This window comes from Nuphar pumila, chromosome 12 (genome assembly GCF_984573655.1).
Source record: "Nuphar pumila chromosome 12, dmNupPumi1.hap1.1, whole genome shotgun sequence".
Taxonomy (NCBI): Eukaryota; Viridiplantae; Streptophyta; class Magnoliopsida; order Nymphaeales; family Nymphaeaceae; genus Nuphar; species Nuphar pumila.
In genome coordinates, this window is record NC_143260.1 from 10,755,346 (window position 1) to 10,782,224 (window position 26,879).

Sequence of the window (26,879 nt, forward strand, 5' to 3'; positions counted from 1 at the left end):
TTTTAGCAGATCAAACCAGAAACCTCATTACAATATTGTACGATCACCAAAATATTTCTGAATCGGGTCATGGATCAAAGGGAAAATAATAATTCAAGACACCCATAACACACACCTTAGAAAATGAAATGCATGTCACATGAAGCATTTATGAGAAGGCCATATTTTGAGCTCTTTGGGACCATATGAGAACAATCACAAATAAATCCTATTTTCAAGTACTAATTTCTCCAACTCAAGGCCCAAACTAATACAATTTGGTGTAACAAGGATATTTTATATCCACTTTTGATACAAAGAAAAGATTTTATTTATTATACAAAGAAATTAAAATACACTAATCCCTCTTTTCACTCTTATTCTTGAAGATCAAAGCGTTCTATAATGTGTACATAACATCAGCGGCAGCATATCTGTGAACTGCCAAACTTGTCCCTTTGGAGCTATGCTTCAACTACTGGCGGGGGCTCCGCTTGTCTGGCAGGAGCAGTTAGTGCACGTCACCTTATGTTGGGACGTTGCAAGTTCGAACCCCAAATGGTATGGTTGTATAACTGGTAGGGGTCGGATTAACCCCAGCTTTCTCTGTCAAAAAAAAAAAAAAAACTGTGCTTAAACTACCAGGTTAAGAATCAATTGGCTGCATGAAATTATCTAGCATCACAAAAAAAGATTGCGATTTTGTTGTCGAAATTGCTTTTTCGGTAAGCACATTGCGTCAACATACATTCTATTTGAAATATTTAAATGGGGCTGCTATTTAAGTGGAACTAGAATCCTACCCACCTGAACCTGTAAGTTTATTGCACCACTATGTGGATCATGGTATAGTTATATTAGGTTTTCTGGCCCTACCTAAACACATTGAAGATGGATTAGTTGCAGAATGAACCTAAAAGAGTTCGGAAAGTTATCCAGAAAGCGTGGCCATGTGAGCCTGCTTGGGGACTCTAATTGGTTGGATTCAAAACAAGGCTAGACATGGACCAAATGCATCGGGCTAAGGCCCAGTAGAGGGAATCCTGGTCCTCAAAAGCCTCATTATAGAACACCAATCCAAACCCCATACAACCCTACTTTATTCAGATCAGAATGGTTGGACCGTTAACAGGAACAAAACCTAGATTGGGCTAAAATTTATATGCAGGATCCAGACTTGTAGGAGTCCACGAGACTTGATCCATACACATCAGCCATCTCAAGAGTGTGTAACAGCATTTCGAATTAAGAGAAATAAACCGGCATCCAAGGCACCTCGTGGAAATATCATGAGTACATATAATGAAATAAAGCAACTGAAACAGAGCATTCACCTAGGAAGCAGATCAGTCAGAGCTAAACCTGAGGGTTGCCCTCAGATGTCATCCATCTTGAACTCAACATTCACCGTTGGATAGCCCCTTAAGCAGATGTAGCTAACAGACTTGCAACTGTTCATGTTCATGACAGATAGCAACTCTGGTTGGTGTTATCAACGACCAAGATAATCAGAAGATGCCTGGCCATAGAACCATGGGTTGGAAATACGGTTCATCTTGAAGATGAAGGGCATCCAAGATAGCACAAGTTATGATTGGTTGGGGATACTTATCACCGGATCTATAAATTCCGATTGCAATCAGGGTAGAGGCAGATAAGAAGACTCTGCTGGATTACTACTTAATGCAAGACCTCCTAGTCGGTCTGGTTTACATTTGAATGGTTTGCTTGATGCATACAATCTTAAAACAAGTAAACCATAAATCACAAGGAAAATAGAAAGTGATTAGGGTGACTGAGAACATCCTGACCTTTTAGGTGTCCATAAAATAGTGTAAAGAACCAACAAACAGAACCATTATCTAATAACCATGCAGACAAAATTGCTAATGGATGTAGAAGGGATACCAAAAGCCAACTACAACATATTTTAACTGCAATGGAATTCAAAAGGTTCTAACATGGTTTTACCCTGAAAAATTAATCTACCTCGATTATTCATGTCTCATAAACTTGGCCCTGGAAGACCAACTCCTGTTGTATGCAACGAGGGAAATGTATGCATAGTATTTCATCACAAGTTCTTGAAAGCTGACTCGTGCATTGGTCCCTTGGGTGTCAACCTTGCCAAGAGAGCCTTGTTTCGACAGTGCTCTTCATCGATGAAGTAATATTTATCATTGGCTTTGAAAGTCACAAATGGGCGTTGGGTGTTCGGTGGTTTGATATCAATAAACCTTATTGTCCTAGGAATGTTGGTCGCCAACCATGACATCATCTCAACCTCAAATGTATCTGAACCAGGCACCCATCTGAGTTTGTGAACATAAGGGTTCACAAACCAGTGGAGTGCGGCAGTGGTGGAAGCACTAAGAAATATGACTGATGAAGCAACAGCCCCCTTGAGAATCACATTCATCTCTGGTGCAGTTAAGAAAGTTATCACAGGGCCCAGTGATACTGACAAGCAGCATGTGGAGAGGGAGAGGAGTTTCACTTTCTTGATGGTTGAAGAAATGGGTCCATAATAAACAACCCCATCCTGTTTTCCATCTTCATCAGATCCAAATTTTTGGGGTCCTATGCTTATTTTGCTATCACTTTCTGTTACCGTAGAGCGTGTTACAGCTTGGGAGGCCCATCTCTTGCAAACACTCATCACAGATGTAAAATCCTCAGGATTGCATAAGGATGTTTTAACAATAGAACATCTGTTCCACATTGCAGCCTGAGACCAGAAAAAGTGAAGCATGTAATCCAACAAAATGAGAACCCAGTCTACACAAAAGCAAATGGATACTGATTATCAGTTGTAAAAACGACAGTGATTTAACACCTGCTTCAAGCTTCAGCTGCAGAAAAAATGGGAGAGCAGATTGACAGTAGATTAAACACAAGATAATGCTTCATGTGGCAGATTCTGCCCCTAAATGATAACCATACCTCTTTGAAACATGCCAAAGAGGTGATGAATACGCTTACATTCATTTCCGTTTGACAAAGATGCTGAACATAGCAAAGTTGAGATATTTGCATTCCAAACAAGAACCATATCTTCCCTTTCATAAATTAAAAAAAAAATCACTTCATTCTCTATAATAGGGGAAAATCCACCAGAGATAGAGCTTATTCTCTTTTATTCTTCTTTGGTAAGAATATATCCACAACATTATATAATTGCTTTCCAATTAATGGCATATGCAAGCACATTTATATTTGAAGGTATAACTTTTCCTTCAAGGTTTTATATATGTATGAGAGAGAGATTTTTGTTGATTGTAAGGTCATCATTGGTGTGAAAAAAGTAACACCCCATTTATAAAGTTCATCTCATTAGCCTTAAGAAGACAAGCAACAGAAAAAAACTGTCCAGTTGATCAACAAATCAACAGATAGAGCGCATTAGACAGATCATATTAGAAGCATACTTATTTTCACCTTCAAGAATAATTGCTGCCGCTATTCTAGTACAAAGTGCCAATGAATGTTTTACATCATGCATTTTTGTGAAAATTTCTCATACTTCCTGGATGATCAAATATGCAAGGTGCTGAATTACCTCACATGTCCTAAAGTTGCATGACAAAAACCAACAAAAGCAGCTACTGGTGGTGTTTCAATGGATACAACCGAAAAAGTGATAATGTTTTGAACTTAATTGAGAAGCAAGCATTCTGCACAAAAACATTGGGAATAAAAAGTTCCAGCCAAAGTTGTAAATGGAAAAACATGAATCTTCTGGATGTAAACAAGAATAGCCAAAGCGCAAAGAGGACCATGAAACAGAATGTGAAAAGCGTTTACAAACTTTTAAAACGAAATAAGACATGCTTAAGCCAATGTAGCTCAATATAGATCCAAACACGCCCCCTTTCACTCAAAAAAGCCTAAAAGACATGCACAAATGTAGGTAGATTGTGGGGGTCCTTGAGTACTCCCTTTATAATGCAAGACTCCAATTATATAGAACTATAGAGGTTTTTGTGAAAGTCAAACCAATGTCCATATTTGTCCAAGTATTATGAAAGATGTCCATAAGGAAAATAATTGTTAACAAATAAATTATGAAATTTTTTCTCCCAAACTTTTGAAACAAAGTAATAGTATATCTAAATAAAAAAATCGTAAATCAAAGAAAAACTTAAGCTTTTGAGATGTTTAATCTTGGGCCGATTCATAGAATTCTGAAATTTATACTGAAATGGAGATGACATTTTATTCCTTAAGAATTTAAACTTTTAACTGCCTTACCTCCTCCATAAATACCTCTAAAGGGTAAGAAAAAGAGACAAGCAAAGAAGACAGAGAGGCCAAAAGCAAGGGCACCAATAAGGTTTGTTGAGTTTCGTGATCAGGTACGTAATTAATTGTGGTTTTGATAATTAGGATTTAATTTATCATAATCTATTTCCATAATTAGAGTTAGGTATTCTTAAATTAGTTCTGAATGAACTATGAATATCATCAAGTAGTCTACCACCAATATGAAAGCTGATTCTGAAGCAACTGTGGTAATAGGTATCAACGATATATCACAGGCCAGCTTTGAGAGTATAATATTTTAATCCCTTATCCTTCCACTATCCCAAAATGTCAAAAGATTCATACACATCAGGGTTATGATTGGCTAATCCATTATACAAACACATGGCAGGATCTGATTTTAAAACTTGGAAAGGAATATTGTCTACCATATTAAAAAAATCAAAGAAATCACCGCTGCCACTACTAGTGTTATTGCTGGCCTTAGAATTGCTACCACTATTGCCAAACCCGAGATCTTAGAGGTACCCATACCAAAATTTGTTGCTGCCATATGTTGACACTCATGCCGAGCAACATAATCATTATAAAACTCTTGCAACATGGTCTTCACTAATTAAGCATAACGCATAGATTCTTCCTTGTTAGGATAGACTCATGGAAAAAAAAAATCTATTAAAGTTTTCTTTATCCTTGGATCTACATTGATGCAACAACCGTCAACAGGTTGCAACTTCCCCAATATTTCCCAAAATTTTCTCATTTTCCTTGCCATCAATCTCATAAAGCCAAAGACATTGTTAGTCCTTTCATCCACTTCTGCTTTCATCCTTCAAATTTCAAGAAAAAATAAATTTTAAGTCAGATTTTGGGTCCTTGAGGAAGTTTGAGGAACATTATAAAATATTTCTAAAAAACTGCATATAATTCAAATTTTATCCCAATCTTCTTTTTCAAGCACCTAATTAAAACCTGTATCTTCAACCTTGTGTCAGGGAAAGACATCTTTGTATATCAAAACAGTCTCTAACATTAAGTACATCGAATTCCATTGAGTTGAGAATCTTGAGACATCCAAAATTAATTTTGTTGATGTAGGATCATCTATTTCTTTTGTTGCAACTTTGAAATTATAAATCCTTGAAAGTGAGACCTTGATATACTTGATGCTTTCTCTGGTGATGTGAACCGCCCCTTTGATTTCGTCAAGCCCGTTTTGCACCATCAAATTCAAAATATGCGTGCAACATCACACATGAAAAAATTTGCCACCATAATGCAAGTCTAAACCACTTTTCTCCAAGTTATCCTTTAATATCCTAACAAGAACATCATTGTTATATGCATTATCAATTGTAATTCCTAAAACCTTTTCTTATTATCAATGATATCAGCTAATGTTTTCCCTGTGTGAGGTGGACCTATCTCACAAAAATTAATGATGCACTTCGGTAGCTTCCATTCCATATCAATAAAGTGGGCTGTCAAACACAGGTTTGCAACAGATTGATTAGATGTCCAAAGATCCATGGTCAAACTTATTCTATCAATACCATTGAGCGCTTCTTTCATCTTTTTCTTTTCTTCCTCACATAACTTCATGCAATCTTCCTTAATGGTAGTGTGCGATATTGGTTGAAGCTTTGGGTTCAAAGTTCTACTATACATATTGAACCATTAATGTTCTAACATTCTAAAGAGGTACTCAAGCCTAATGATCATCTTTTCCATTACCTTCTACACTATGTCCAAGTCAAACTTTCCACTTAAAAGAACCATGTTGTTTGGATGATCTAATCCTTGAGCACTACTGAAACTCAAATTTTGTTGGTTAGCTTTTGCGTTTTTTCTTTTGATTTTTTCTAAAATGCCTAATCATTTAGTCATGTAACCATCCTTGGAACGTTTTAAAGCAACATCACAATGTCGGCACTTAACCTCTTTCATACCTTTGATTATAATTTCATCGAAATCATCCCATACATAAGACGTTTTCTTATCTCTTTCTCTTAACCACATCTTGCTCTTCAAATTCAACATTCTCTTTCTAACAACCTTCATTTTGAATACCTGTACCAGAACCAAGTTCTACTGCACCAAGATTAGCCACATTCTGTTGTTCCATTGGTTGCTTTCCCTTAGTATATCTTTCATTTGTTGTTGTTGAAAGTTTTTCATCTGTACCTGTATTGAGAGAGAGAGAGAGAGAGAGAGAGAGAGAGAGAGAGAGAGAGAATCCAAAGTGGCGATTGCGGCTGTCACGCTTTTTTTCCTGAAATCGTGACCTAATGGCTGTATTAATATGCTTAAGTTTACATTGTGGGTCGGGTCGGGTCGGGTCTGGTGTAATATCCGAACCCGGAGCAAAAGTAGAAATACAAGTAAAAATACAGAGGACTTATACATGAATGAACTCGGGTCTGGTACAGGATCCAGACCCGAAACACTGTTCACCTTTTCAGTTGTCATCCATCAAATTTGTGCAAACAAGGTTGTAAAAAACGTATGGTACGGCTAGGCCCAAAATAAGATACATATCGTATCGTAAAAAATCATATGTTTTAAATAAAAAATAATAAATCCCAAAAACAGGAAAAATCTAAAAAATTAATAACACAAGAAACAATGATAAATTGCATAAGATGAAACTATAATATCACATATCAAACAATTATGTGCGATGAATAGCATGCATAAGTCATAGAACATTCAATAATGAAAATAATATGCTATAAATGGCATGCATATCTCACAAGAAAAATGCGAACTACGAAATAATATGCATATTAAATAACAAATCTAAGTTAATAAGTCATAAGATTCATAATAATTTTGCTTACATATGTTGAGTCTTATGTATATTACCATCCTTGTGTGGTACCCTTTTTTGTATTTATATGTAATAGGGTATTTTTGCACTTTCTCAAGTAGTGTAGACTGTAGAATCAACAACTTTTGTCCAGAAGTGGGATAGAGGGGATTGTTAAGTTGTATATTATATATAACACGTAGGTGCACGATCACCTTTGAACATGGCCAACACGAACTCGAGCAGAGTGTCCATTGCACGCGTGATGGACGCTCCACGCTTGTTTCCGCCGAACAAGAGCTTTAGCGGCGACAAAAGTCGCTGCTAAAGGTCTTGTTTGGCAGAACCACGCGTGGAGCATCCATCACGCACGCGATGGACGCTCTGTGAGAGTTCGTTTTGGTCATGTTCGAAAGTGATCATGCACCTACACATTTACGTGTATCTTCAAATATATATATATATATATATATACTTGTTTCATATTGTACATATATACATATATATGTATATATTCTATTTATAATGATGCATCATTTCATAAGTATTGTAATAGGAAGTGCCCATCAGAGGCACATTAGTACTTTTACTTTATTCTTTTTTTTGTCTTTTTTTGTTTTTATAAGGATTATTTAATCAAATACCAAATAGAATTGTTGGATTTTTTTGACTAGTCAACATAGAGTTGACTAGCCAATAGACCTGTTGGAACAATCTAACAATTATAATTATAGTTGTTGGAACTCTCCAACAGCTCTATTGAGACTACCGCTTGTGTATAAATAGGGGTTTTGTCTCCTTTCATTCTCTAATGCTTCTATTAAGCATTCATGCTCAATAAAATGTATATTTTTTATATTCTTGTGTTTTTTTTAATTCCTTAATGTCTTGCATGCACTTAGTGCTCTTGTATTATTCCTTAGTTGGACTTGTGTATGTACACGTGCACTTTGTGTTTATGATCATGTAAGCCCTTAGAGGTCTTAGTTTGTATTTTCGCATATTTCATTACACAGTGTCAGAGCCAAGAAATCATTCTTGGTATTTTGCCTTTTTTTGGTCTTGAGATTCTTTGGTTCAAGTTCGTGCTTTGTGAAGGTTCGTGATAGTTATGTGGCTTGGATTCAAAGGAAATCTTGATCCAGTATGTATCTTAAATCTTTAATGTTACTTGAGTTATCTCATGTATTATGCATTGAAAAACACTCATTTTTCTTATCTTTTGAAAAGTTATTTGTTATTTTTCTTAAAAAAACTAAAATCTTTAAAAGCTTTTCAAAATTATTGTAGGGTTTATTTTTATGAAATGTTTTATAAGGTTTACAAAATATGTTTGATCTTATGAAATGATATTTGTGTATGCTTTTATGAGATTTAAGTTGAATCTTAGATTTTTGAATTTGATTTATTTAATATGTACATATATGATCTTGTATTTTTGAGCATGTGTTGTTGGCATTTAGATGCTTTATTTGAACACCAAATCTTTTTTCCACCTATTTTTGCCTGTATGAAAAAATATTTATTGATAAAATTCAAGAACACGAATATAAAAAATATACATTTTATTGAGCATGAATGCTTAAGAGAAGCATCAGAGAATGAATGGGGACAAAGACCCTATTTATACACAAGAGGCAGTCTCAATAGAGCTGTTTGGACTATTCTAGCAACTATAAATATAGTTGTTAGACTGTTCCAACAGATCTATTGACTATTCAATTCTATGTTGACTAGTAAAAAAAGAACCCAACAACTCTATTTGGTATTTGACCAAATAGTCCCTATAAAAATAGAAAAGGACAAAAAGAAAAGAATAAAGTAAAAGTACTAATGTGCCCCTAAGGGGCAGTTCTTATTACAATACTTATAAAATAACAAAAATACCCCTAGATGGTATTACCTATTACATCATTATAAATAGAATATATATATATATATATACATATATATATATATATATATATATACAACTTAACACCCCCCTCAAACTTATGGTGTGATATACTGAAAGTTTAGAAATACAAAAAAATAAATCAATGGGAAGGATGTAAGTCTTCAAGTGTCTTTAATGAGAATCTCCATCTTTATAATGCATTAGAAAATTTTGCAAATACAAGTCTTCAAATGTCTTCATTGGTGATCATTCCCAAACTCCTTCATCAACCATCTCCATCTTCATGGTATAATGCACTGAACATATTCCTTTCTCAATCCACTGCATATTTAAGAACCTTTAGAGAAAACAAAACAAACTTTCCAACTACACAAAAAAAGATATTATAACCAAGTAGTTATAAGGTTTTAAACAAGAATCACACACAAGTATAATTTTTAAGCAAAGTAGCAATAATTTTAAGATTTTTAGATACATTAGTAATAATTCAAGCAAGATAAGAGGAGCATACCTCAAAGATAATTTTTTATGAAATCAACATTAGACAATCATAATCTCAAAATCAAATTATTTTTTGAGAAAACATAAATATTGATCACAAGAGAATTTAATTACTAAAGAACATAAAAATTATCAAGAAGAAATAAACAATCATGCATTAATAATATCCCAAAGTTTTAGAAACTCATTTCAAATAAAACAAGCCATCAACAACATGCATATAAAGTATAACAATTCAAAAACAGAACCATCAAGAAAAGAGGAGTTAATTAAATTTATGCATACAATAATGTGATCAATATAATCAATATGAAACATATTTAATTCTTTAATGTCTTGTATGCACTTAGTGATTGTGTAGTGCCTTAGTGCTCTTGTATTGTCCCTTAGTTGGACTTGTGTATGTGCATGTGCACTTTGTGTTTATGATCATGTAAGCCCTTAGAGGCCTTTGCTTGTATTTTCACATATTTCATTATAGGATGTCCCCTTACATGGATGTATTCTTCCCATTAGATGTAATGAAGTTTTTCTTCTCATCTTCTTTGTTGTCTCTCTCATGGTTGGAACTCTATTGCTTTGATATGGTTTCAAAGGCATACCCAACCCTAGAGAGAGATCTTTGGTGATCACATAGAAGGAAAGAGGAAGAAGAAACTTCATTCTGGTTCATTGGGTACGTGCCTTGTTTTGCGTGCCCCAAGGACGTTTGTACATTTGATGCAATTTTGTTCGATTGAATTGGAGTTTTGCTGTCTGTTGATTTTAGATGTTTTTTATAAATCAAGAATCATTCTGATCGGAGGTATACTTAGTTTTATACAAAAAATTTTCGTGATTTTCTGAATAGTGACCTGAAGTCAGCTGGTGTTGATCTCATCGGTGGTTTTCAATGTCTAGATTTACATCATTTGAGTTGTTTTTGTGTTACAAAACTGTTGGATGTGCTTTGGTAGAAGTATTTTATGATTTGGGAGAGATTTAAGTAGTTTTGAACATAGTTTAAAAACTCGTCGGGTTGACTTGGTGACTCGGCCCCGGATCGTATAGTCACCGGTCAAAAAACAAGTGTGACCCGGCTTTAACAAAACTCGGCCGAGTCATGGGAGAGTCATGCATATATATACATATATAATATATTTCATATATAATTACATATATTATATGAAATATAATATAAATATTATGTATATTATATATAAAAATATAATTATACATGTATTAATAAAATTATACATTAAATATATTATAAAAAATATCATATAATGTATATTATATATAATATATTGGTAAAATACTATAAAATATAGATAATATAAACATATATTTATATATTTTATATAAAGTATAAAGTTAACATGAACCCGCCGAGTCACAAGTCACTCAAGGACAAGCCGAGTGATGAGTCACCGGGTTTTAAAACACTGGTTTTGAAGGATATATTGCTGGTGATAAAGTGGTTTTCCACTATTTTGGCTATTGAGTTTATTTTGCCTACTAATATGAGTTTTTCCAGTTGAACCTAATAGATATATGTCTTGGCTATTATATGCATGAAATTTGAAGATTATTGAAGGCTTTGTGGGTCAGTACATTAAATCTTGGTTATTGGTAGTGTGCATTTGTGCCTTGTTCTATTCGTGCATATTAGAGTCGCTTTTTGGCATTGTGATATCACTTTTGTTCAGCATATTTGGCATTTTTTTTGCTGTCATCAGTGTTTGTGTGCAATTTCAGAGTTGTAGTTTGGGGGTTTTGTGGTGGAAATGGAGAAGGGAGAAGGTATTCAGCTTGCTCCCGTGAAATTCAACAAGACTAATTTCGCATATTGGAGTTGATATTGTGCATACCATTGTATGTGGGGTGCATCTTGTGTTGACACAAATCCTTTGGAGCTGATATAGATTTGTGGCTTGGATAGTGCGGTGATTGGAGTTGATTTTAATTGTACCGTTATATTCTTTCTTGTTGATTGTATTATGTAGGAATAACTATCAAGAAGAAGGATTGAGATTGGCCATAGGAGAGGAGACTTATATTACCTGGATTGACTAGATATGCGTTCACAAAAAAATATGGTTTTAGTAGTCTGGGAATTGCAATTATGGATGAGTCAATTTTGTGTCACCATAGATTAGGTCAAATCTCTAGCTAGATTGCGATATTTTGGCATATGTTGGTAGTTTAGGTGGGTTGAAGTTAATTGTGTCAAGGCATGTACAGGAGTGTGAGAGTTGTAGACTGGCAAAGGGTCACACCTCCATTTGGGACTAGAGATAGGGAAGCTGAGTGTCCTTTCGATCTTGTTCATTTGGATGTGTGGAGTCCCTCACCAGTCTTGTCCAAGGGAGGTTTGTCATATTTTGTCACCTTTATTGATGACTCACAAGATATACTTGGGAATATTTCATGAGAAGCATAAGCAAACTCTTTGAGATCTTTAAAAAATTTTATGCCATGATTGAAACTCAGTTCTTAGCTACAATTAAGACTCTTTGAACTGACTCTTGTTTGTGTTTGAAAAGTTTTTGCAGAAAAAAAAAATTGACCACAAAAAAATCTTGTCTTTATACTCCTGAGCATAATAGAGTAGCTGAAAGGAAGAATAAACATATTTTCAAGACAATAAGAGCTCTTCTCTTTGGAGGTTGTGTGCCAAAAGCTTATTAGGTTGATGTAGTTCAGTTGACTATCTATCAGATAAACCATATGCCATCAAGTGTTCTTAAGGTTACAACTCCTTTTCAGAAGTTATATAGAATGGTTCCAAATTATAGAATGATAAAGTTGTTTGGATGTACTTGTTTTGTGCTTCTACCTGTTAGATATAGAGACAAACTGTCTCCTAGAAGTATTAAATATTGCTTTCTTGGTTTTTCAAATGGTAAAAAAGGCTATAAGTCTTGTGATCCGGTTGGAAAAAAAGTTTGGTATCTAGAAACATTGTTTTCACGAGGATACAACTTATTTTAGTCTGATTGGAGACAAGATGAGAGATGAATTTGATTTGTCCTTTTTAGTGTCATTTTTTGAGAAAGAATGAATGAGCATGTGGAGGTTCAGGAGGAGCAAGTCCATTTGAGAGACAATAGGTTTGAACAATCCTATTTTAGAAGACATGAAAATATTGTTGAGATTTCATTCTTAGATTACATGGAAACGAAGAAAGCAGAAAATATAGAGGCCAATCTTGATCTAATTCCTTCTTTAGCTGAACCTAATCACTAAAGCTCGAAGTCACCTTACACTTCGTTCTCTCTTCCTTCGTCCCCTCCTCAGGTATGATGAAGTTCTAGAAATATCTATTCCAACTTTTCACTTTGTGTCTTATGAGTCTTTCTCTCCTAAACATCATGCATTTTTTACATTAATTCATTCTTATATTGAGCGTGAGTCCTATTAAGAGGCAACTTTGAAAGAGGAGTGGCAACAAATAATGGTTGAGGAGATGAATGCACCGAAGAGGCGGCATGCATGGAAGTTGGTAAGGCTTCCACCTAAGAAGAATATTGTTAGGAGAAAGTGGATTTATAAGATCAAAACAAAGGCAGATTGATTGATTGAGAGATACAAGGCAATATTAGAGGCAAAGGGTTACAATTAACAATATGGAATTGATTTTACAGAAACCTTTGCACCAATTGTTCATATGACCACTGATGCAGAGCAGGATCGACCCAGATCCATACCGAGTAGTGGATCTGATCCAGATCACGGCACCAAGACGCAGGGATGATGTACCCCTGCGTACCTATTCCAGACGAGCACAGGTCCGGACGGCACAGGCCCGGACGGCACAGGCCCGGACGACACAGGCCCAACAGCAACTTGTAAATGACTTGGGTCCCAGACCGGACCTGCGACCTGAGCCCACCAGCAGCCTTTAAAACCCTCTCCTAGGGTTGCGTGCAGCAGTGTTGTGAAAATCATTGAGGAGTAGCGAGGCGCTCTACCAAAATCTGAGGCGAGGCGTAAAGCGTAATCCTCAAAGTTTTTTTTTTTAAAAAACTTAAAAAATATATAAAAATTATCTAAAATTATAAATAAATAAAAAAATCTTTATTGATGAAGCAACAACCAACAGGAAATAAAAAATCTCAAAAAATAGTGAGTTCATCAAAAATAATAGTGAGTGAGTTCATCAAAAATAAAACTTTAAGCCTTAGGATTTTTCTTCGTAAGCTTGAAAATACAACACACATATCTCCAATATTTAACCCAAACAAGAATAGTGAGTTCATCAAAAATAAAACTTTAAGCCTTAGGATTTTTCTTTATAAGCTTGAAAATACAACACACATATCTCCAATATTTTCAAACTATCACAATGTTTTAGCAGTATTTTCATGAAACATTATTAAAGTATTTTGTCATCATTTTTTCAAAATAATGAAAATTTGAAGCATGCAATGATATTATCATGAAACATTGTGATATTTCCCCTTCCTAGATTTCTGATTTAACATCTTTTTCTCAATTTCATATTATTTCTATCTATTATCTTTTTTCTATTTTCCATAGTTTGGCATGAAAGACAGCCTATTTCTATTCTATTTCCTGACTTTTCCATTTTTTCTCTCTATCAACAATTGCTAAGCTTTTCTCATGGAAAATAGGTGTGCTTGAGTTATCTCATCTAATCGACTCACTGAACATTGATAGTGATATCGTGACTAGCTCAAAAATTATATCTTAGTCAGTAGGTTATGAATCCCCTTAACTTAAATGTTAAAGTTTAGCATAAACATGCTACAAGATCAACAATAGCACCTCAACCAAGGTGACTGCAGTCAATCATGTCAAAAGGCTCATCAAAAGCAGAAGAGCTGTGGCACTCCACAATCATCATCATGACTGATTGGTGACTATGCCCTTAAGTAGCAGAGGCTCTAAAATGAACAAAGTCCTTCACACTGTTAAAAGCTGATAATCCAAAAGCCATTGAAGGAAGGCAAAATGTCAGCCAGCCATTTCTTTTTAATTTTCCTTTTTTTTATGATATGCAGGCTGGGGTTAGCCTCTCAGGTCTTGAACATGAGACTCTTTGTTGTGATAGTGCTACTTTACAATCCAGCTATCTCATTCTTTTAGGCCTGTCAACATGTCACCTAGCCCATGTCGACAGACCTAAACAGAAATTCCACACGTTCCCATGTTGATCATCTATGTCACATAGGTGTGGGTGCGTGGTTGCAGCACTTTAAAAAAATTGGGGTGCGTGGTTGCGGGAGGGTATAAATTTGCGCGATGCAGCACCTTTACTAAGGGGCTTATGGTTTTCCACATTAACTGAAAACAAAAAGAATAAATTAGAATAGTTGAATGCATTTTCTGTGCATGAACTATAGCAAAAAGAGGCGTGTATGCCTCAGTCCGAGGCGCACCTCGCCTCAAGGAGTGCGCCTCATGGGTATTGCGCTTTATACCAGCGCCTCAAGGCACAAAGGCCCTCGCCTTGAGGCGAGGCGCGCTTTTTGCGCCTTGAGGCGCGTTTTTAATAACACTGTTGTGCAGCAATTTTGAAGTTTCAGCAGCCTTTTTTTCTAATTTGGTTTTTCCTGCAGTTTTTATTTTTTTCATTTCCTCTTGTCTTCACTTTGTTTTGCTATTCATTCCAGTCGCAAGTTTTATTTTTGCTCGTTACCTGTCATAGTCATTGTAGTCTTACTGATCTCATAATAAAATATCGATCGGATCGATTGATCTGATTTTTTGGTTTCATGTTTCCTTTGAATACTCGTGGTTGCACGACTGACTGTGCGTTGGAAGACCAGCATCACGTCAACCCATCGCGTGACAGCATTAGTTCCCTCCCTGTTTCAAAGAGTAGCAACGTCGGTAACCTTTACGTGAAGGTATCAGCTTCCTCGCTGCATCAAAGTGGTATCAGAGCACCAACCTTCCTCCTTTGTTAGCGGCATAGCTCAAGAGGCGAGGAACCATCCTAGCAGCGAAAAAGAGCGGGAAGAAACCGACAATGAGGATCCGATGCTGCGGATGGTCGAAATGATGACCAAGATCCAAGAAAGCATGTCGCGCGTCAGCAAGGACATGGCCAGCATGTCAAAACGCATAGACGGAATCGAAGGACAAATCATCACCCTTGAGTCACCGGTGGAACAATGCGCAACTTCAATACCAAGGCTGGGAGCAGATCTGGATGACGGTGTAGCGGATCGTGCGAATGCCATATACGCGAAAACAGGCCAGTTGATACATTAAAGTGGTATGCATCCTCAGCTTGTCCATGCCACCGACTCGCATTCGATACCCCCTCGCCATCCAGATCCGGCAGCGGTTGTGACTCACACAGCCGGTACCCTCCAGTTGAACCAGGGGATCACGGCAGGACCCCCCCACTTCTCTCGGTTGTGCAACAACCCTGGCCGCGAGTCCCTGTGGCTGTGTCACAGATCGGGCCTGATCTGCAGGACCCCAGCGTCACGCTGGGCCTTGGCGCAGGCCAACGTGCGTCAGCCCGACTCGAGAAGGAGCTTGTTTTCCCCCCTGACCCCGTGCATGGAGGCCATATGGCAGCAAACCCGCAAGCGGGAGCAGGGGGACCCTTGTGGATGGGTTCGAACCCGAGAGGGTCCAGACCGAACTTTGCGACAACGGGACCCAGGCTCGGGTCTCAGGAACCATCCTTTGGGTCCTCGGGAGCGGGTCCGAGTTTCGAAGCTACCCGACCTACCCAGTTGGGTTTGGCTCGCGGTTCACCCAAAATCAAACCCAACCTGCTACTTTTGATCCCCGAAATGGATCCAATGCCGACCCAAACCTATATCGAACCTGGACGGAGCTCCAGTTTGAATTTGAGTCAGGTCAAAACCAGACCCATTTTGTTACGGATCAAGGGTCAAGTTCAAACCAGGCCTTCTCACACCACAACTCGATCTGTGATCCTACCCATCCCATCCTAGGTCCGATGAACAGTTTAGGACTTGACCCGATCCAGATCAAATCGGGTGAATCATCCCAGTATTACACTAACCAAACCCAATACCCATACCAGACCCAATCAATTAACCCATCCCTGATCCAGAACCAAGTACCATACCCGACTCACTACCCCTACCCTAACCCAACTCATAACCCAAACCCATATTATCCCGTTCCTACCCACCTAGAGCCCGAGACCCGACCAACCCTTCCACCTTTAGCAGGACTCCCTGTCATACCGGTGCCTCAATGCTGGCCGCAGATGGTTCCCACTCACGAGCGAGCCAGACCGAGGCAGTTTCCAGTAGCCGCCATGCAGATTCAGCAGGGACCGGCGCGACCTGAGCGCCGACCACACATCATGGGAGTTCGTCAGCACCAGCCTCCGGGCGAGCAGTACTGTGAAGATGGTGATGAAGTAGTGTTGGATGACGACGCTTTCTGGAACGAGTATCCTACACGAATGGTGGAGACTCGTCAGCAGAGAGTACCAAAGCACCCCTCCACCTACGGGGTGAAGCTAGACCTTCCGGAGTTCGCAGGACGATTCGATGTGGAGCAATTCTTCGACTGGGCCTATGCTGTACAGTTTTTCTTCGACTACCACACTGTAACTGAGCACCGTCGTGTCTCTCTAGCGTCCACTCGGTTGAGGGGCCTAGCACAGACATGGTGGGTTGAGCTGCAGATGTCGAGGGAGCGGCAGAGACTAGAGCGCATACATACATGGGAGGAGATGCAGAGGTTGATGCAGTCTAAGTTCGTGCCGTCAGACCATGCCGAGAGAGCCTACAAGAAGTACCTGACCCTGCGTCAAGGCACCTGTACTGTGGCAGAGTACACTGCTGAGTTCCATCGTCTATTCCTACGAGTGCAGATCGAGGAGACCACCCGTCAATAGGTCACGAGGTATATTTCTGGTCTCCGTCCTGTTATTTCTGACAATTTCGGTTGTGTCACAGTCGAGTCATTAGATCAAGCAAGCAGTTATGCCATGAATGTGGAGGAAAATTTGAAAAGGAGGCAGGATTATAGTCTCCCGCAATGACCAGTCCAGTCGACCCAAGTTGAGTTTCCCAACCAGGAGAGCAAGCTCCCCTAGAAAGGAAGACTTAAAGTCCACCCATCGAGTAGACCCTAGCAAACCCGACCAGTCCGAACCCGCATACCATACCAGATCCAAGGCCAAGCCTAGTGAGTCTACCATCCGTTGTTTTAGGTATCAGGAGTTGGGACATGTCACGTCGAAGTGCTCCACCGTGAGCAAGAATGCCCATTTCGTCGAGGGTATTGTTGACTCAGCGTCTGATAGTGAGAGTGAGGGTGAGTCGTTGGTTAGAGAGGATGACGAGAGGGAAGTTGTAGAGTTCGATGACAACGTCAAAAATTTGTTATCTATCCGTCATGTTTTGACTGCACCCCGAGAGTCGACCCCTGCAAAATGGTTGCGGAATAACATTTTTAAAACCCGATGCAACTGCGAGGGGTATGCATGTGATGTTATAATTGATACTGGGGCGCGTGAGAATATGATGTTCGAGAGTATCATGTCCACCTTGAACCTGAAAACGGAAAAATTATCCCAATCGTACAAGATGACATGGTTCAAAAGAGGAAACGAGGTTCCTATCACCCAGTGTTGTCTAGTTCGGTTTTTCATGGGAGAGCATTACCACGATGAGTGCGTGTCACATTCTTTTGGGGCGTCCTTGGCAGTTTGATCGCAAGACCATTCATGATGGTCGTATGAACACGTATTCAATTATTTTTAAGGGTCAAAATAATCCTTCTCCCTATCAAGGAGATTGGTTTTCCCACTGTGGATAAGCCTGAGTGAGTTTCTCGGCTCGCGGGCCTATCATACCAGACTTTCTTGAGTCATTGTAAGGAGGATGGTTATTGTTATGCCCCGGTGGCTAAGCCGACTATGAGTACGTCGTTGCCCGTTCCTGAGGACATCGCGCCCCTTATTGAGGAGTTTCGCGATATTATGCCAGACGACCTTCCCGATGGTTTACCTTCGATGAGGGTAGTACAGCATGCCATCGATTTTGTCCCGGGGTCGAGTTTACCTAACCTCCCCACGTATCGCATGAACCCATCCGAGCATGCTGAGTTGTTGAGGCAGGTTCAAGAGTTACTGCAAAAGGGTTTTATTCGTGAGAGTGTGAGCCCTTGCGCAATGCCTGTCTTGCTCACTCCTAAGAAAGATGGGTTCATGCGCATGTGTGTCGACAATAGAGCGATCAATCGCATCACTGTCAAATACCGTTTTCCCATTCCTCGTTTGGATGATATGTTCGATATGTTGGCTGGTGCCTCTATTTTCTCCAAAATTGATTTAAAAAGTGGGTACCACCAAATCTGTATCCGGGAGGGGGATGAGTGAAAGACGACATTCAAGACACGTGATGGATTGTATGAGTGGTTAGTCATGCCATTTGGGTTATCAAATGCCTTGAGTACTTTCATAAATATGATGACCTAAGTGTTGCGTCCTTGTATTGGGAAGTTTGTCGTTGTGTATTTTGATGATATTTTGATTTATAGCTCGTCTTTGTCTGATCATTTGCATCAGGTCTTAGAGATTTTAAGGAAAGAAAAGTCGTATGTCAATGCCAAGAAGTGTGAGTTTATGACGTCAAGTGTCATATTTTTGGGTTTTATTGTGTCGTCTGATGGAGTTAAGGCGAATCCCGCCAAAACCCGTGCGATAGTAGATTGGCCTACCCCAAAGACTATAGGAGAGATCCGGAGTTTCCACGGGTTAGCCACTTTCTACCGTCGTTTTGTGAGAAACTTCAGCACCCTCATGGTCCCTATCACGGAGTGCCTAAAGGGGACTAGTTTTCATTGGACATCTGCCGCGAGAAAGGCCTTCACGCTCATCAAAGAGAAAATGATTAGTGCCCCCGTCTTAGCCCTTCCTGATTTTAGCGCAGTCTTTGAGGTTGAGTGCAATGCCTCTAAAGAGGGAATTGGTGCAGTCTTGAGTCAGAACCGCAGACCCATTGCTTTCTTTAGTGAAAAGCTGGCTCAAGCCAGGTGTCAGTACTCCACTTATGACGTCGAGTTTTATGCCGTGGTACAAGCCCTTCGTTATTGGAGGCATTACCTCATTTATAAGAAGTTCGTCTTGTACACGGATCATGAGGCATTAAAGTTTTGAATAGTCAAAAGAAGTTTAGTGCTCGTCATGCCAAGTGGGTCCGTTTCTTGCAAGAGTACACATTCACTATTCGCCATCAATCAGGTACTCTAAACAAGGTAACAGACACACTTAGCAGGAAGAATAGCCTTTTAATGACTATGTCAGTGCAGGTCATTGGGTTCGAGCAGGGCAAAGGGTTGTACCCGACGGACCCTGATTTCCAGCAGGTCTGGGAAGGGTGCCTCTCCCCTGATAGCACAGTTGACCCAAGATTTAGTATGCATAACGATTACCTTTTTCGAGGTAATAAGTTATGTGTGCTTTCTCTTAGACTCCAATTGATTTCCGAGTTACATGAAGGAGGGCTAGCTGGGCATTTTGGACATGATAAGACGTTTGCACTGTTAGATGAATGATACTTTTGACCCAAAATGCGCAAAGATGTTGTCAAGTTTGTTCAAAGTTGTCGAGTGTGTCAAGTGTCCAAGGGTCGACGTCAGAATAGTGGCTTATATACTCCGTTGCCTATCCCTGAGCGGCCTTGGGAACATGTGTCCATGGATTTTATTGTGGGCCTTCTCAAAACCTCGCATCGTTTTGATTCCATCTTAGTTGTGGTTGACCGATTTTCCAAGATGGCTATCTTTGTCCCGTGTAAGCGAACCACCGACGCCTCGTTAGTAGCCTCTTACTACTTCAAGGACGTGGCCCGCTTTCATGGATTGCCCCACACGAACACTTCAGATCGTGACACACGCTTTATGAGTCATTTTTGAAAATCGTTATGGGCTTTATTGAAAACCAAGCTCCAGTTCAGTAGTGCATACCACCCACAAACCGATAGCCAAACCGAAGTCGTGAACCGCACCCTAGGGAACTTGGTAAGGAGTCTAGTTGGGGAGAATGACAAAACATGGGACCTAGTCTTGTCGCAAGTCGAGTTCGCATATAACAGTTTCATCAACCGGTCCACCGGCAAGTCTCATTTTCAAGTAGTCTACGGGCGGTCACCAACCCATATAGTAGATCTAGCACCTGTGTCTAGTCTTCCAGACCCAGCCCCAGACACATTTGATGTCGTTGAGTACATGCATGATATCCACAGACAGGTCTGAGCCAAACTTGTTGAGAGTTACGAAGCTTACAAAGCTTTCGTAGACTAAGGTCGTCGAGATGTCCGGTTCCAAGTTGGTCAGTTAGTATGGGTTTACTTGCATCCTGAGCATTTTTCAATGAGTACTTAAGGTAAATTGAGTCCTAAGAAGTATAGTCCTTTCAAGATTCTTCGGCGATTGGGTCCGAATGCCTACCTCCTTGAACTGCCCGAAGATTGACACATTTCGCCTATCTTCAATGTATCTGATCTATATGCTTACTGTGGAGACAACAAGTCGTCAAAGCCGACTTCTTCCCAACCAGGGGAGAATGATGAAGAGCAGGATCGACCCAGATCTATATCGCCTGACCCAGGGAGGGAACTGGACCTGCACGATGGGATCGAGGATCAGACCCAAGTAGTGGACCCGATCCAGATCACAGCACCAAGACGCAGGGATGATGTACCCCTGCGTACCTATTCCAGACGAGCACAATCCCGGACGACACAGGCCCAACAGCAACTTGAAAACGACTCGGGTCCCAGATCGGACCCGCGACCTGGGTCCACCAGCAGTCTTTAAAAACCCTCCCCTAGGGTTGCGTGCAGCAGTTTTGAAGTTTCAGCAGCCTTCTTTGCTAATTTGGTTTTTCCTACAATTTTTATTTTTTTCCATTTCCTCTTGTCTTCACTTTGTTTTGCTATTCATTCCAGTCACAAGTTTCGTTTTTGCCCGTTACCTGTCATAGTCATTGTAGTCTTACCGATCTCATAATAAAATATCGATTGAATCAATTGATCCGATTTTCTGGTTTCACGTTTCCTTTGAATACTCGTGGTTGCACGTCTGACTGTGCGTTGGAAGACCAGCATCGGTTCCCTCCCTGTTTCAAAAAGTAGCAGCGTCGGTAACCTTTACGTGAAGGTGTCGACTTCCTCGCTGCATCAACCACTAATAAAGGCTTTGTTGGCAGTAACTGCAGTGATATAATGGAACTTGTGGCAACTAAATGTGAAGAATGCCTTCTTATAAGGTGATCTAGATAAGGAGGTTTATATGGAGTTGCCAAAGGGTACTCAGATCATGAGGGTAGAGTTTGCAAGTTGAAAAGGGCACTATATGGACTCAAACAAACACCTTGATCCTGGCTTGAAAAATTCAATACATTTGTTAGATTATTGGGTTTTGAGCAGTGTTATCATGACCCAGCCTTGTTTGTGACATACTCGATACTAAGGTTGTCTGTATCGTACTGTACCGTACGATACATATCATTACTTTTGGCCTTTACGATACAATATACTCGTATCGCAATATGAGTGTATCGTACCCGTACCAGATGTATTATACGATACACCCCTATATTGTGTCGTATCATATGATATAGGACATATCGTACAATATGGGTCTGGCGCACTTAAAATGACCCGAAAGTTAATTTTTTTGTTTTGGGTTTAAAAGGCCGCTTGAGGGTCGAGTTCTTCATATGTAGGTTGTTGGAAGGGAACCCATGCACCCTAGGTTCCATGAGATCGATTTGGGTGCCAATTCGTGCACAAGGGAGAGGGCTTTTGCAATTTTCTCAAGTAAAAAATCTCTATTCTTTGCTTTCTCAAGTAATCTCTATTCCTGGTTTCTTATTGAGTTTTTTAAGCAATTATGTTTTATTTTAGATCATTAGATGTCTTTTTTACGTTCATGTCATAGAGATGATCCTACATGGCAATATTGCATAAGCATTGATGATGTACCACAACTAGAGTCACCATTGAATTTGAGATGTTTGTTGTATGGTGCTATTATTAGAGGTGAACTGCATAGATTTAAACAAATATTGCATGTCTTCATCAACATTTCCGTTCATGTGATTATACATATATTCTTTCCACTTTTCATGCTAATGTTATTGCTCAACTAAAAGAAATTCAAAGAAGAAGAATTTTGCAAAAATGCAAAGATGGACTTCCAACCATTGTTTCAGATTCTTAAGATGATGATGATAACCCACTTACCAACAAAATACGCGAATATGAAGAGGCAGTAGCGCGGCAGTTAGATGCAACAATGAGGATTTTCTGTCCCAATTCTTGGCCTTTAAAAAAATAGGATCTTTATATTTTAGAATATACAGATAAAGATTAGCATATACGACATTGGTTACATATGATGTTTCTAGTTATCATGAACTCTCAATAGTTTAATTATGACTTATGACATTTTAGTATGACTTGGATGTGAATTTAATATTGTTAAAGCTTTAATCGTGTTTAAATTATGTAGTTGCATTTTATTTACATTATTGTTTCATGTGTTATGATTTTTTTAGAATTTTTGCTAATTTTTTTAGATTTTTTTTTTTAAATTTTATTAAAAATTTACGATACGTTTATGATACAATATGATACAATACAATATTACTTTGGGCCTGACCGATACAGGTAACGATACGGTACTTACAACCTTGCTCCATATAAAGGAAGTGCATATTATTACTGTATGTTGATGATATGATTATTACATGAAACGATCTGTAGAAGGTGGATGATACCAAGAAGAAATTGACTATCATTTTTTAAATGAAGGATCTGGGAAATCTGAAGTATTTCCTTGGTTTAGAGATTGCATACTCGAAGAGGGCACTATACTTATCTCAACATAAGTATGTAACTGATTTGGTTGTGAAGGCGAGATTGACAAATGATTCAAAGAGAGCTAGTTCTCCCATGGAAGCAAATTTAAAGTTAAGGGCATTAGATGAAATGAAATTAGAAGATCCAGTGGTATATAAACACTTAGTTGGGAGTTTAATATACTTGACTATATTCAGACCAGATATCACTTATGCAGTACATGTGGTTAGTCAGTTTATAAGCTCTCCTAGGATAGTCCATCTAGCTGCAGTTTTCAGGATCATTAGATATGTGAGGGATACCATGCATTATGGAATGTTCTTTTATTGTCTTCTCCTACAGAATTAAGAGCTTACTGTGATGTTGTTTTTGGAGGATTTACTCTGGATCATCTTTCTACTACCGGATTTTGTATTTTGCTTGGTAGTTCCTTAGTCTCGTGAAAAACTAAGAAACAACAAAGAGTTGCCTTACCTATAACTGAAGCAGAATATATGGCTATGGCTCAGGTTACAACTGATACTGTTTGAATAAGGTGGTTATTGAGGGAGTTAGGAGTTCTTGTTGATGGTTAGGCCTCCTTATATTGTGACAATATGAGTGCCATTCATATTGTAAAGAATTTAAAGTTTCATGAAAGAACTAAGAACATTGAGATAGATTGCCACTTTACAAGGAGGACCTATGAAGTTGGAGCTATCTCACTTGAGCATGTGGGCTCTAAAGATCAGATTGCAGATGTATTCACCAAGAGTCTTGCTCATTTACATTTTAGTTCATTCCTTTCCAAACTTGGGATGATTCCACTTGCATCATCTTAAGTTTTATGAGGAGTGTTGAGACTTATGTATCATATGTATATTACCATCCTTGTGTGCTACCCCTTTTTGTATATATATATATATATATATATATATATATATATATATATATATAGCATTATTTTTAGGGGCATTTTTGCACTTTCTCAGGTAGTGTAGAGTCAACAGTTTTTGTCTTGTAGTGGGGTAGAGGGGATGTCACCTTATATGGCTGTATTCTTCTCATTTTAGATATAATGAAGTTTTTCTTCTCATCTTCTTTGCTATTTGTCTCATGGTTGGAACTCTATTGCTTTGATAGCATAAACAAAAAAATATTATAAAGTGTTTTTTTAATGCTTAAAAATTTTACATAAACATTTTTTTTCAAAATTCAAACAAAAACGAATTAGGTAACTTCAATAATGAGTATCATCATCATCATCATCATCTTTTTTTTTGCAAAAAATCTCCCTAAATCACTCTTAAGCTCTTTAGGGATGAATATGAACGAGCCCCAACGGGCCTTATATGTTTTCAAAAAAAAAAAATGAAATGAATGCACTTAAACTGCATTTATAGTATATCTTAAGATACACCCTGTATCAGAGTGCATCATAATATACAAAGATACAAGGGCGTATCATAAGATACACACATCAAGATATGGGTGTGTATCATATCAGAACACCCCATAGATAGGATACGTATCGTACGATACACTACGATACTTACAACATTGAATATAGAAAACAATTTCAAAGAAAGCAAAAAAAGTTATTGCAAATTACAAATAGACAAAGGAAAAGTAAATGTGAATTACAAGTGAACAGAATAAATGGAAACATTCATCAATTTATGTCAAATAGTCCATAAGATTATAACAGACATATATAAGTGCATGCATATCATAAACAATTCATAAAGAGGCTAAAAGATTGAATGACTTCAAAGTCATAATTATAAAAAGATCCCCTAATTTCCTACTACCATGTTAAAATCATAGATGTTTTTTTCCAAATTTGTCCTAAACCCTTTTCGAAGTCCATGATAGCCCCTGGCATGCATACAAAAGACTTCTACACATTTGCAGTCACCATATTGTATTTTTTTGACTTCTACACATTTGCAGTCACCATACTGTAGCAGCCGGTAGCAGCAGTAGTAAGACTAAGAAAAAGAAGCAAAACAACAAGAACAATGCCCAAGAGAACTTATGTTAATAGAAAAACAAGATCGTATTTTTTGCCAAAACAAGCTTGAATTGTTTTATTCAGAACCTAAGTCAACAGAAAAGGATTTACAACGTTAATTGGTTAATAGGCTGGAAGACATAGTTAAGATCCAACCCACAGTAAGCAGTTACTGATTCTAGCAGCACATTCATTCAAAAGCTCAAATTGGATTGGTGATCACGAATCCACAAACAATGAGAGAGAGAAAAATAAAATCATAGAATACATATCGCGATGAAATCATTGAATACCATGACCGTAGAACACGATGAGAGACATCTGAATCAAGGTTAAGAGCATTTTATACTTGCATTCACATAAGCAGTCCATATACAGTGCATTCTTACATATATGTGTGTCTGTGTGTGCGTCCTCAATTGTCAATGCATCAATATATTAAAAAAGAATAAGATGATGATAATGAAAAATAGAAAAAAGATGTCAAATTGCATCAATGACAAGAAACCCTAATACCAATCACCACGAAGCCATCAAGCATAAACCTAATACCAGAGGAAACCCTAACACCAAACAGGAAATGATAGGTGTGGATCGATTGGGGATTGTTGGAATAACTAGAGATTAGATTAGGAAGTTATTAGGGTAGTAGCCGTACCAGCTGCGCGGAGGGGCAAGAGCAGAGGAAAGATCGGGGGTGGGGGAGAGCCGGAGAGCTGGAGACGGAAAGCCAGAAAGGAGAGAGCGCTCTCGATTCTTTAACCCAGTCCCTAGAGGGTCGTTTGTTTCACGCTGTGGAAAGGGATTTCGGCAGAAAATGAAATCCACACAAAGCCCCCCCCTTGGGCGGAAAATGCTTCCCCGGAGCAGGAGGTGTGATGCGACGCGTTTGCCTTGAAACCTATATACGGTGGAAAATGTGTGGGCCCCACTCTCTCTTGCTTGATGAATTGGACCCCTTAAAAAATCTTCTCATAAAAATACGATGGAACATCTAAAACATGTTATTGCTAATCTCACCCAGGGTTTGACAGGATCCACTCTCAATTATAGAGGTTATATCCTTAGCACTTGATCCACAAAAAAATAAAAAAATGTGATAATATATATATATCTTTTTGACAGGCATTTTCTGCAATTGGTCCAGTAAACCAAAAACATACAGAGTAATGCGCTCATTCTGCCCTATTTTCTCGTTCTATCTATCACAAAACACTTCAAACTATGAGGCATAATGGAACAAAGCGAGAAAAGAGGGCTTAATATGTTGAGCTCTCTCTCTCTCTCTCTCTCTCTCTCTCTCTCACACACACACACACACATATATATATATATATATATATATATATATATATATATATATATATATATATATATATATAAAGAGAGAGAGAGAGAGATGGTAATAGTGGATGGCCTTAATGCTGCGCATTGAACATCGTCCAATGTTAATTTCAGACAATTAGTAGGGATTGCAGTCGTGATCACTACTAATTGTCTTTGTTTCACAAAAAAAGTGTTGCCGCTGATATGTGCATGATTAGTGACGGTTAATGGTCACTATTATAGTCTTCTCTCTCTATATCTATCTATCTATCTATCTATCTATCTATATAT

General features: G+C 38.3%; 1 protein-coding gene across 2 annotated transcripts; it reads right to left on the minus strand.

The window, feature by feature from the left end:
* Nucleotides 1-256: 256 nt before the first annotated feature.
* Nucleotides 257-26,127, minus strand: LOC149819966 (uncharacterized). 2 transcript variants are annotated; one of them, XR_016426652.1, is made up of 3 exons: nucleotides 25,921-26,127; nucleotides 1,969-2,707; nucleotides 257-585 (listed from the first exon to the last, which is right to left on the minus strand). XR_016426652.1 is itself a non-coding variant. In XM_089983216.1 (3 exons), exon 3 carries the CDS (start codon nucleotides 2,699-2,701, stop codon nucleotides 2,054-2,056), a length of 648 nt encoding a protein of 215 aa, XP_089839342.1. In that variant the 5' UTR covers nucleotides 2,702-2,707; nucleotides 2,816-2,831; nucleotides 25,921-26,127; the 3' UTR covers nucleotides 1,690-2,053. The 2 variants fall into 2 exon arrangements, 1 of the variants encoding a protein (XP_089839342.1); XM_089983216.1 differs by lacking the exon at nucleotides 257-585 and adding an exon at nucleotides 2,816-2,831 and having other exon boundaries at nucleotides 1,690-2,707.
* Nucleotides 26,128-26,879: the final 752 nt, after the last annotated feature.

Excerpts from the sequence above, each read along its gene's own strand:
- LOC149819966 (XM_089983216.1), bottom strand. The coding sequence starts at position 2,701 with ATGTGGAACAGATGTTCTATTGTTAAAACATCCTTATGCAATCCTGAG.